General features: G+C 41.7%; 1 protein-coding gene across 1 annotated transcript in view; it reads left to right on the top strand.

The window, feature by feature from the left end:
• The window catches only part of AKIRIN2 (akirin 2), a 28155-nt gene continuing 25099 nt past the window's right edge, over positions 9903 to 12958 (top strand). Inside the window, exon 1 of the mRNA XM_021074638.1 lies at positions 9903 to 10035. Coding sequence (XP_020930297.1) covers positions 9918 to 10035 — 118 coding nt within the window. The 5' untranslated portion in view covers positions 9903 to 9917. The remainder of the gene's footprint in view (positions 10036 to 12958) is intronic.

Below are 12958 nucleotides of genomic sequence, written 5' to 3'. Positions count from 1 at the left end.
ATGGATTTTCCCCCCATTGAAATCCGCTATGGTACTGAAAGAAATTGCAATGGGATCTTTTAATATTTAGCATGTTCCTATCAAGAAGGGAAGGATCCAATGGGAAACACTTAAAAAATAATAATAATCCCAGTGAGAATTTCAATTTCCCAAACTATTTGAGTTCCTTTAAAAAGCCATTATGGCGCACTCCCATCGTGGCTCAGTGGTTAACGAATCCGACTAGGAACCATGAGGCTGTGGGTTCCATCCCTGGCCTTGCTCAGTGTGTTAAGGATCCGGCGTTGCCGTGAGCTGGGGTGTAGGTTGCAGACGCAGCTCGGATCTGGCGTTGCTGTGGCTCTGGTGTAGGCCGGTGGCTACAGCTCCGATTAGACCCCTAGCCTGGGAACCTCCATATGCCACAGGAGTGGCACAAAAAATGGCGAAAAGAAAGAAAGAAAGAATAAAAAAAATAAAAAGGCATTATACATACACACACATCACAGGGAAATACATGTAGCTGTGTATGTATACATGGTCCTAAGTTAGTATGTTAAGTATATATTATATGCTGTATGTGTTTAACAAAAATGGAATCATATTATTTACTCTTTTCTCTAGTTTGCCTTTTTTTTTTTTTTTTTTAACTTTAAACAGTGTGCTGTGTATAGCTTACATAGGAATCTATCTCATGGGGTTTTTTTGTTTGCTTGTTTGTTTTGTTGTTGTTGTTGTTTTTTTTTTAGGGCTGAATCTGTAGCATATGGAAGTTCCCAAGCTAGGGGTCCAATTGGAGCCACAGCTACTGGCCTACACCACACCCACAGCAATGTCGGATCTGAGCCACATCTGTGACCTACACCACAGCTCCCGGCAATGCTGGATACTTAACCCACTGCATGAGGCCAGGGATCAAACCTACATCCTCACAGATACTAGTTGGGTTTGTTTCTGCTGAGCCACAACGAGAAATCCTATCTCATCCTTTATAATGGCCTCTCAGTAGTCTTCCTTTGTACAATAATCTTTACCCTCCGCTGAAAGGCATTTATGATGTTCTAATCTTTTCTTAAATATTAAAAAATTCTGTAGTAAACATTTATATACCTATACACCTGTGCATGTCGTAATTATTTATTCAGGATAAATTCCTACAACTGAAATTATTGGGTTAAAGTTTATGCATATTTAAAATATTACAACATAATGCTCAACAGCCAATCAGAAAAATCATATCACGGAGTTCCCATCATGGCGAAGTGGTTAACGAATCCAACTAGGAGCCATGAGGTTGCGGGTTCGGTCCCTGCACTTGCTCAGTGGGTTAACGATCCGGCGTTGCCGTGAGCTGTGGTGTAGGTTGCAGACGCGGCTCGGATCTCGCATTGCTGTGGCTCTGGCGTAGGCGGGAGACTACAGCTCCGATTGGACCCCTAGCCTGGGAACCTCCATATGCCGCAGGAGCAGCCCAAGAAATAGCAAAAAGACAAAAAAGAAAAATCATATCACCTTATCCTTTTAACAAATTTCCTACAATTATCTTTATTTTTTTATTATTGCCAAGATGATGGTCCAAAGGGAAAAAAAAAAAAAAATGAACCCTTCACACTGTTGCCTAATCTGCATTTCATTTGTTAGTGAAGACAAATATCTTTTCAAGTGTTCCTTAGCCATTTGGTTTTCTTCTATGAATTGGTTGAACCTGTGTGTCTATACCACTCACTCCTGTTTCCTCCCTCTCCCACCCCATATACACACACTTCTGGTTGACAGAAGCAGGTCCAGGTATGTTATAGGAACTGGCTAACAAATTTCTTCTCCTAGGCCCTTGGATTTGAGAAGAGGGAACTAAGATGCTCTCCTCAGAAAAATGCAGAGGCTCATGATTCTATGTAGTTTCAGGGTTTCACCTTGAGGAGTCCTCCTACTATTGATCACCCACCTTGTATTGCAGGGCTCAGAAAACACAGGTGTCCTCAGGGGTAAGGCAGGGAATGCTGATGAGCGAAGGGGCTGGATGGGAGGAAGTACAGTGGACCCTGGACTCCTTCCAAATACATCTAAGGAAAACAATAAACTGAGCAAATCCCCTGTACTGTGCCAAGAACACTCACTTGTGGGCAGAACTCAGTGAGAGTGCAATCAGTTTGCAACTTGTGCTAGACTACAACACAGTCCCTTATTTGCTTATCTGCCAAAAGATATGGTTGGTGCTACCAATATTTACAAAAACTGCTTTCCCAGCTCAACGTGACCTGCAACTGACTCCAGGTAGACCTTTCAATTACAGGGTCCAGAGCTGTTATCCCTTGATGCCCTACTAGCCCTGCAGGCATCCAGGGCCCCAGCCAAACCCCTTGGGCTTCTGATGGTCCAGGGATGTCTCGAGGTTGCTGGTGTCCAGGCCGGATGAATCAGGGTGTGTGCTCCTGCAGATGGTCATGGGGATGGAGAAGGGGACCTAGCTCTTATACACACTGGATTTGGGCAATGGCAAGTCCCAGCTCCCATATGGCTTGTGAGCAATGAAAGATGCTGAATAGTGCCTAGTTTCTGTCTTCCTGGACCCTTCAACCCAGTCCTCTCCTTTCTGCTCTCCCAATTTCTTTTCTGTCTTTGTTCTTCCCCACACTCACCCCCAAGAGGTAAAAAATATTTTTCTAGTCCTGGGAAAATTACTCTCTCTCAATATTGCTATTTTTTTTTCCCCAGTGGCATTTGCTGTATTTTGATAGCACTGCTTCAAAGCATCTAACATAACTCCTTTAATAAGTTTAGGCTTTTTGGAAACACAAAAGCCAGATCCTATTTCTGCTTTCCATTTGGTAACGTCCCTTTCCTGAAGCAAAGAATCACAGGATCATCTACTTAAAGGGAGAAGGGAGTATGCAGGGGAGGGGAGGAAGGGTAGAAATATGAGGAGAAAAAGTTTCCATTATATCTTTTTATTTTTTTTGTCTTTTCTAGGGCCACACCTGCAGCATATGGAGGTTCCCAGGCTTGGGGTCTAATCGGAGCTGTAGCCGCTGGCCTAGGCCAGAGCCACAGCAATGCCAGATCCAAGCCTCATCTGTGACCTACACCACAGCTCACGGCAACGCCGGATCCTTAACCCACTGAGGGAGGCCAGGGATCAAATCCGAAACCTCATGGTTCTAGTCGGATTCATTATCCACCGAGCTACGATGGGAACTCCAAGTTTCCATTAATATTAAAAAAAATCATACCACTGCATATTTTCCATCTTTAGACCCCTTTATACTCTTGATGACCCCAAAGAATCGTTTATGTGAGCTATATATATTGATGTTTAGTACATTCAAAATTAAGATTGATAGGAGTTTCCACTGTGGCACAGTGGGTTAATTATCTGACCTCAGTGGCTAGGGTCGCTGCAGAGGCAAGGGTTCGATCCCTGGCTGGCACAGTGAGTTAAAGGATTCGGTATTGTGGCAGCTTCAAAGTCAATTCCTGGCCCAGGAACTCCATATGCCACAGGTGTGGCCACAAAAAATTTTTTTAAATTAAAAAAAAATTAAGATGGACAAATGTCTAAAATATCTACTTATTCATTTAAAACTAACAATAACCCCCTGACATGTTAACATCAATCACATTGTTTTAATTTAAAATAACTGTATTTTCTCAAACAAGCCAAGAAACAAAAAAGATTCCGTGAGAAAAATGGCGTTTTTTACATTTCTGTCAATATTTTTAATGTCTGGCTTAATCAAAGGCAGCTGGATTCTCACATCTGCTTCTGCATTCAGTGTGCTGTGCAAGGAGTTCCTGTCGTGGCTCAGCGGTAAGGCGCCTGACTAGTATCCATGAGGATGCGGGTTTGATCCCCGGCCTTGCTCAGCGGGTTAAGGATCCAGCGTTGCCATGAGCTGTGGTGTAGGTTGTAGACGTGGCTTGGATCCTGAGTTGCTGCGGCTGTGGTGTAGGCAGCAGATGCAGCTCTGATTTGACCCCTAGCCTGGGAACCTCCATATGCCGTGGGTGTGGCCCTAAAATGACAAAAAAAAAAAAAATGCGTTGTGATAGCACATGCCACCGAGCCTCTGAAAAACTTGTCTATACACTTGTGAGTGTGAAAGAGATAAACAACATCTTCATATCATGATGAAAATACCCAGAGAAGGACCTCTCTGGAGGACCACCAGAAAGAGCACATGGTGGAAAGTGCTGATTTAGATCATGAAGTAAATCAGAGGGTGCTGGGATGCCAGTCCTGGGAGGAAACAAGCATGGTTGCCACCTAAGGGAGGCAGCATATATAATGGGTAAGGGCACTAATTCGAGGTAGACACTTCTAGGTTTAAATACCAACTCCTCACCTCCCTAGAGAGCAGACTTTGGAAGTTTACTGAACTTTTCCAAACCTCAGATGTCCTACCTATAAATGGAGAACAATCATACCTACCTTACAGGATTGTTGAAAGATAACGAAGTCTTTTTCTTAATTTCTTTTGTCATAAATTTTGCCAAGTTCATGTAAGAACTATATTATTAGCCTCTTTGCATTTTTTCCATTGCTCACTTTTGAAACAAATGAATTTTGCAGGGAAAATTTATTTATTCTCTTTTTTTCTTTTTCTTTTTTTTTTTTTTTTTTTTTTTTAGGACCGCACCTGTGGCATATGGAAGTTCCCAGGCTATGGGTCAAACAGAAGCTGCAGCTGCCGGCCCTTGCCAAAATCACAGCACACCAGATCTGAGCCGCGTCTATGACCTATGCCACAGCTCACGGCAACGCCAGATCCTTAACCCACTGATTGAGTCCAGAGATCAAACCCGCAGCCTCACAGATACTAGTCAGGTTCGTAACCCGCTGAGCTACAACAGGAACTCCCTGGAAAGGAAATTTTATATCCTTATTATAAATGGGGAATGATTTGCCCTAATCCGAAGATGCAGTGAAAATAAAAAGATCTTGTTGCCAGATGTTCAGCTCTCCTTTTGTAACAAAAGGAAATAAGCCAATGGAAGAAAGTCCTTCAAGACTTGTACCAAAGAGACTCACCCAGCTGTAATCAGAAGTCAATGGCTTGAAGAAGGAATAGCTTTCTCATTATGAGATGCAGTTTGATGTCTGCCTTGCCCATACACCACTAATTCATCTCCCCTGCTACCTAAACCATTTCCTTTAGCACCCCACCCTCAGGAAACACTAAGATCATGCATATAAAGCACTTAGCTCAATGCCTGGCACATAGGAAGCATTCTGCATTGCAGCTTTTGTTATCTTTTCTAATTCTTCCTTTTCTTTTCCCGAATGCGTTAAATGACTCACACAAACTCATAGTTATTTGGTGGAGGACTATGACTACAATGTCCTAGAGGACTCTGGAACTAAGCTCTGCTTTAGAGCAGTGTGACTTTGAGCGAGAGACTCAACCACTCTGTGCCTCAGTATTCTCAACAGTAATGTGGTAACACAACAGCACCTAATTCATAAAGTAAGAGGAAATGAGTTAATATTGTAAAGCACACAGGACATGCCATGCAAGTAGTCAACACTACATACACATGAGCTAATAGCATTCTTTTTTTTTCACGAGCTGGCTTTGACAGTAGTCATTAACATACAGGGTACCATGGAGAAGTTTTTCTGAAATCTGAGGTGAAGGACCAGGTTTTTCCCTCCAACACATATGGACCAATACTTTTGTAAATAGAACAAAAAATGAATTATTAGAAAAAAGAAACAGGAGTTCCCATCATGGCTCAGTGGTTAACGAACCTGACTAGTAACCACAAGGACTCGGGTTCAACCTCTGGCCCCGCTCAGTCGGTTAAGGATCCAGCAATGCTGTGAGCTGTGGTGTAGGTCGAAGACACGGCTCGGGTCTGGTGTTGCAGTGGCTGTAATGCAGGCTGGCGGCTACAGCTCCAATTAGACCCCTAGCTTGGGAACTTCCATATGCCTCAGGTGCTGCCCTAAAAAGACAAAAAGACAATAAATAAGTAAATAAATCAAACAAAAAGAGAAAATATAAAATTCAAGCCCATGTATTTTATTGGATTCAATAGACATATGTTTCAATAAAGACAATCAGAGAACAACATACAGGAAAAAAATAAATTACAAAAATGTGTACCCTATTCATTGAAGGCCTGGGTACAAGCACCTGAAGCACATGGAAGTACCTGGACCAGGGATCAAACCAGCAAGCACCTCAGCTGGTGCAGAGACAACACCAGATCTTTAACCCACTGCACCACAGCAGGAATTCTGATTGTTTAAAGTTACAGTGGAGTTTAAATTATCTTTGATAAACAAATGAACAAGATGAATTCTGAATTTTACACACTTTTTGGTTACAGTTGACAAATTAACCCTAAAATATCACATGTGTATTGGGATGGTTAGTAGAAGTTTGTGTCACATGGGACTCACCCATTTAAGTTCAATGCCTGAACTATTCCCTGGGTCTTAGTTTGTTCAGGCTGCTCTAACAAAATACCATAACCTGGGTGGCTTAAAAAGAATGAGCACTTATTTATCACAATTCTGGAGGCTGGGAAGTCCAAGATCAAGGCACTCATAGAGGGTTCACTTCTATTTCATAGACAATGCCTTTTCTCTGCATCCTCACATGGCAAGAGGGGAAACGGAGCTCTCTGGGTCTTTTATAAGGGCACTAATCCCATTCAGGAGGGCTCCACCCTCATAACCTAATCACCCCACAAAGGCCCTACCTTCAAATACTAGGTTTTAACTAGGCAATTAGGTTTTAACATATGCATTGCAGGGTGAGGGGAGCACAAAAATTCAAACTGTAACACCCCATTCAAGGAGACTGGTCCTCTGGTGATGCCCTTGCCTGTTGTGACAATGACACATTGCTCTAAAAGTTTCTAAACTATCATTGTTGATTTCTATACTTCTCTTTTGGCTGGGAACAAGACCACAGACCACATTTTGAGTAGCAATAATAGGGAACACAGTGCTGGAATGATGAGTTACATAATTTTAGAAGAAATATGGTTGGATGGCAAATGACCCTGCAGTTGTTTGTTTGTTTGTTTTCTAAGTTTTTTTGCCAAGCCCTTGGCATGTGGAAGTTCCCAGCCTGGGATTGAACCAGTGTCACAGCAATGATCCAAGCCACTGTAGTGATGATGCTGGATCCTTTATCCACTGCACCAAAAGAGAACTCTGATGCTTCAGGTTTTTTGCTTGTTTGTTTGTTTTGTTTTGTTTTTATCAAGAACATTTCCATTTTTGAAGAAAGTAGCTCTTATTCATACACTTGCATGTCAGGTGCTAAAGCAGTTCGTAAAAGGAACACCCAGACCATGTCATAAAATTTAAAGAAAACTGGGACAGAATTCGTCCCTTCCTTTCAAACTGCAATCCAGTCTTCATTCGCACTCACCGACCTGGGTAATAATTGATCACACACAACTATAAGCTCAGTGAGGGCTGGGACCATGTAGTTTTCATCCATAACTGGAGCAGCTAGCACTGAGATGGACATATAGAAACCACGAAGTAAAAGCTTGAGGGAGTGGATTCTAAGCAGCTTAGTGATCTCACATCTCTGCCAGAGTGCTGTAGAGGGATGCTTGCTAAGGAAAGAGGGGACAGTTAGCAGCACAGGAGATGTATGTGCCTTTTCATTTTCTACTTATTACTTTCCTGAGTTATAATCTCTTGAAAAGCAAACACAGCCTTAGGTATGTGGTCACCTCTGCAAGCCATTCTGAACGCCACTCTTGCACAGGGTGGAAAGGCACTTAGATGCAGGAATTCTTATTGAGCCAGGTGAGCATTTTCAGATCGCCTGGACCTCCTTCTTTTATTCTACTTTCTATCACAGGGTCCATGTCTTAGTTATCTTAGAATTGCTGTGGACTTACAGAGGGTTTTGCACACATCTGAAGACGGTGACATCATGTTTTCAGCATATCTGCCAGGGAGAGGCTAAGTGAACTAGAGCAGAGCTTCTCAAACTTAATGTGCCCATGTGTCACCTGGGGGAGCTTATTAAAATGCAGATTTTCATGCAGTAGTAGCTCCAGGTGTGAGCCCAGATGATGGCAATGCTTCTGGTCCTTGGCCCCATTTTAAGCAGCAAGCAACCAGGAGGAATTAAAGGAATCGCAACTTCAATTTAGCTGCTTGTTAGTGAATGAAGTAAAAATGCGACTAATATAATTTAGGAATGATTTTTAGTGATCTGTAGCTAGCTGTTTTGGAGATGTGATGAAAGATCTCCTTAGGCAAGGATAATAAGTCCTATGGGCTACATGGGATTCCATAATACTCCCTGGGATCTCACAATTGTCTTAGACCAGAAATGTGATACTACAACAGTCAATCATCTTTTAAACTTGGTGTTCAGGAATCAGATTCCATTGGGGAAAACAAAACACGGTGACACAGTCATAGGACACATTCTTTTGTGTCTTCTTATGCTTATACTGTCCTTAGAAATAAACACTTTTGCTGATTTTGCTGACCATTTGTTGCTTATTTCCATGATGATGCTTTGTAAAATTGAAATTAATCACTCTCTTTTGCTCCAGTTTTCTTAACTGCCCAAGTCAACAGGGTGGAGTGCAAGAACATACCTTTGGGATCTTACAAACTCGGCTGATTGTCCCAACTCTGACCCATTTAAGACTGTGTGACCTCAGGCATGAGCCACAGGTGCAAGGGTGAAATGGGATCCACACTACTACTCCGCATTTTTATTAAGGTGAACTGAGAAAACACCTGGGCCATGGTGGGATCTCTGTAAATAATACTTTTATTCCCCCAAATATTGCCAACCTAGGTTTAACTCACCTATCTGAGATTAAGACACACCCTGTAACTCAACCACACCAATTCGAAACCTAGATGTTGTCTAGATCCCTCCTAGCAGCAGGGGATGGAGAAAAGGGAAGAGGTTGTCTCTGAAACTAGACCCGAGCAGCTGTGATGGGCCTCTGTGCAGTGTAATGGACAAGAAGGTATTCTATATTCTTTCACTACTTTTTTCACTGCTTCTGGCTTGGGGAAACCTGGGAGTTTGCCTCAGCATGGTAATAATAGCCATTACTCACTAAGGGTTTACTCTGTGCTGGGCACTATTTTGGGATATACAGGTTTTACGTTTTCAGATTGACAGTCACTGAGATGACTTATTTTTTCTAGAAAATTGTTTCATTTTTCAAATAATTATGATCAAGGGGATTCTTGTAAAAGAATCTTCAGACGATCATAGAGGATAGAAAGTAAGCTTCAGAGTTCTCACTGTGGCTCAGCAGGTTAAGAACTGGACTAGCATCCATGAGGATGCGGGTTCAATCCCTGGCCTCATTCAGTGTTTCCACAAGTTGCACTGTGGGTCGCAGGTGTGGCTCAGATCTGGCGTTGCTGTGGGTTGTGGTGTAGGCTGGCAGCTGCAGCTCTGAATCCACCCCTAGCCTGGGAACTTCCATACGCTACTGGTGCGGCCATAAAAAGACCAAAAAAAAAAAAAAAAAAAGTTTCTTTGAGGGTGGGCACGGTGTCCTCTTCATCGTGTTCCCACAGATGCACTCAGTGTTCCACTGCTCGGAGGCGAATCCTGTTAAGAGTGCTGACTGTCTCTTTTAACATTCGGACAATTTCTTGGACTAATCAGACCACAAAGAATAACTAACCCTGGGGCGCAAGTTCCAGATGAAATCTAGCCATTTCTTGGGCATCCAGTGAAGCCCTAGCCTTGATACAAGCCAGGACGGCTGCCGGTGATTCTTGTTATTGATGTGAGCAGGATTGGAAAAGCTGCCCCTGAGGAAGAAGAGCCGGGCCTGTTTCTTCATTTCCTTCATACCATACACCTGACTGCCCCTTCTATCAATGAGCTCCCAGAGGAAGCTCCCAGTATTGGGCAAGTGTAGGCATCATGTCAGTCTCTTGAAAAGCCTCATCAGGGAAGGTTCACAGTAGCATCATGGAAGCCCAGGAAAACAGGCACAAGAGGGCACGGGAGCCAGACACGGACAGTGACACCAACTCTGAGTCAGGCTTGGACTCAGGCAGGACAACAGAACTGCCAGCTTCAGAAGAAGGTGTGAAGGAACTCTAAATGACCAGGAGGGGCTAGGGACAACCTTCAGGGGCTTTCCACTGGGAGAGAGTGGGTTAAGCTTTTCACTCTTCATCCAGTGTTTCTTAAGTGTTTTGATTGTTTGTGTTTGTTTTTTATGCCTGGCACTCTGCAGTGAGTGCAGACAGCATGTATGGCTCAACGTATTTCATATAAATGTACTTTCCAGACAACTCAAAGTTTTGATTTTCTTAGTCTTAAATACTATCAATGAAATGTCTTTTTCTTTAACTTTTTTTTAAAATTGAAGTACAGTTGATTTACAATAGCAAGTTAGTTGTATAGCACAGTGATTCAGTTATATATACATATATACATATATATACTTCAGTTTTTTTCCCTTATTGGTTATTACAAAATATTGAATATAGTTTCCTGTGCTATACAGTAGGTCTTTGTTGGCTATCTTTTACATATATGAGTGAGTATATGAATGAAATGTTTTCTAATGCTGTGTTTGTTTGACAGTTTGAACTGGATACTGTTCTGCATTGACTTTGAATCACTGCCTTATTTAGAGTTGCAGAATAAAATACTGGGGACCTAGTAAAATCTGAATTTTAGATAAACACAGGAAATAGTTGAGACATACTTGCACTAACAAATTATTTCTCGTTTATCTGAAACCCAAATTTAACTGGGCATCTTATATTCTTATTTGTTAAATCTGGCAACCCTACCAGTATTATATGGTGCTGTAATAATACAGTAATGCCTTAGGTGCAGTCAGGCTGATTGTCCTGACACTTCAGTGGCTCAAGGTTGTTGCACTTTTTTTTTTTTTTTACTTTTGAGGGCTGCACCTGTGGCATATGGAGGTTTCCAGGCCAGGGGTCTAATCGGAGCTACAGCTGCCAGCCACAGCCACAGCCACAGCCACACCAAGGGCTGCTGGACTTTTTGAATTTTGCAGTTTTTGTTTACAGTCTTTTTGCTATCCGATGGCTGTATTGCTGTTGTAGTCAGTGTGTAACATCTTCAGTTCCGTTTCCCTCTTCTTGATTCTTCTAATTGGTTGGGCTGAGAAATAAGACCCCTAAACATGATTGACTATTCTATAGAGTAAGGGTAAGTAGTTTCTGTAAGGATACAGGTCCTTAAGGGCATATATTTGAGAAAAGTATGCACGTTATTTTAAAAAAGACTTCATAAAAACTTACTTGACTTCCCAGAGACTATACCGTGGTTTCTCTCAGTCCCCTAGGATAAGTGAATAGGGCTTATTTCCTGGAGTGCACTGTTCTTTATAGAGCACTATACAAGATGAAATCTACCAGAGGATAGAGAGGAGGTTAAAGCTAGAAATAAGAAAGTTTGCAGTTGCCTGCACAACAAGGTTTTGGATGCTGTTCCTGAAAATCTTTAGAAAAGAGTCAGACAGACAATGATTTGGCTTGAGTAGTTCACAGGTAACCATGCCTTGAGGCTGGGGACTAGATGAGGTGATCTCTTGAAATCACTCACAGATACATGGTTTTGATTACTCTATGGTCCATTCAATCAACTCAAAATAATGACCACAACCAGAATAATGAAACCAAAGTTAAAATTAGCCAGCATCATATCTACAATGGAAAATAGTACGTAGCATTCCAAATATGGTGCTTAGAAGAAACCCTGGCCAGACTGCAAGATGTTATGCGGAAGGAATTACAATGTCTATCCTTCCCTACTGCACTCATTTACACAATGATTAAACAATTTTTTTTTGCCCTAGGCAATGCTTGCTCTGAATGTAGATTTGAAGTGACTCCCGAATTAGAACTGTTCCTAATGCCAACCTACAATTACTCAAACTCAACATGCAGAGTCAGCAAACACCTCTCCATACCTTACATATTTGCATTTATCTTTATTTTATGTCAGAAAATTGTTTGAAAATGATTTATGCTACAAAGTAGTCTTCAGGCTCAAGATGATGAGTTTTTTTTATCATCCAGCAATTCGTAGATTTATACCTTTACCTGCTTTAGTCAAAGAATGACTCATAGCAATCAGACCCTGGAGAATATTTGGGGAGGTGTTCGAAAAGTCTTAATACCAAGGAAAGACTAGCATCTCAGTAAAGCAGTTTGATTTTCTTCAGAGACTTCTGAGATTGTGCAAATCAGAAATTACTTGCTAGATCGTTGCAAAACTATTCTAAATATTTCAACCTTTAAAACTTGTTGCAGGCCTTTTCTTCACAACAAGAGTAGTTCTGGTCTGTGTAGGTCACTGGAGCCATAGGCTGTACTGTATATTTAGATTCATGTGGCCTGATTCAACTTATTAATGTGTTTAGTATAGTTCTCTTTTCTTCTTGATCAACATAAAAATTCACTTCTAAACTGTGTTAAGACTTATAGCCTTTTAAGTATTATTTTTATTTTTAATATTAGCCTAGGAAATATAATTAGGTTTTTTTTTCCCTTCCACAGTTTTTTTCTATCCTAAAAGGGTAACTGTAATATTTTCATAGGTGACTATCTCAAGGGACAAGTCATAATGTGGACTCCTGGGAGGACAGGGTGATTTCAAAATGTTCGAGAAACATTCTGTGGGTATCTATTGAAGAGTACAAGGTACCATACTATTGGCAAGGAGCTAATACAGTGGTGGGAGGGGCAGATTCATGAACAGAGAATTACAGTATTATGATATGGTGAGGGTAATGATGAAGAGATGCAGATAGGTGTCTCTTTTTCCATGAATCTAGAAAACTAATTCAGCCTTGAAATGTTAGGGGAAATCTTCCTATAGGAGATAATGTTGGCATTGCATCCGAAACTAGTGAGGCAGAATGTATGGAAGAGAGCTTGAGCAAGACACAGAGGTGAGTAGGGACGAGTTCCCCTTGTTCCTCTAAGCTTCTGAACAGGCTCCTTAGTCACCGGTAGAAGGAG

This window comes from Sus scrofa, chromosome 1, assembly GCF_000003025.6.
Source record: "Sus scrofa isolate TJ Tabasco breed Duroc chromosome 1, Sscrofa11.1, whole genome shotgun sequence".
Taxonomy (NCBI): domain Eukaryota; kingdom Metazoa; phylum Chordata; class Mammalia; order Artiodactyla; family Suidae; genus Sus; species Sus scrofa.
This window is presented reverse-complemented; position numbering and strand designations above follow the sequence as displayed.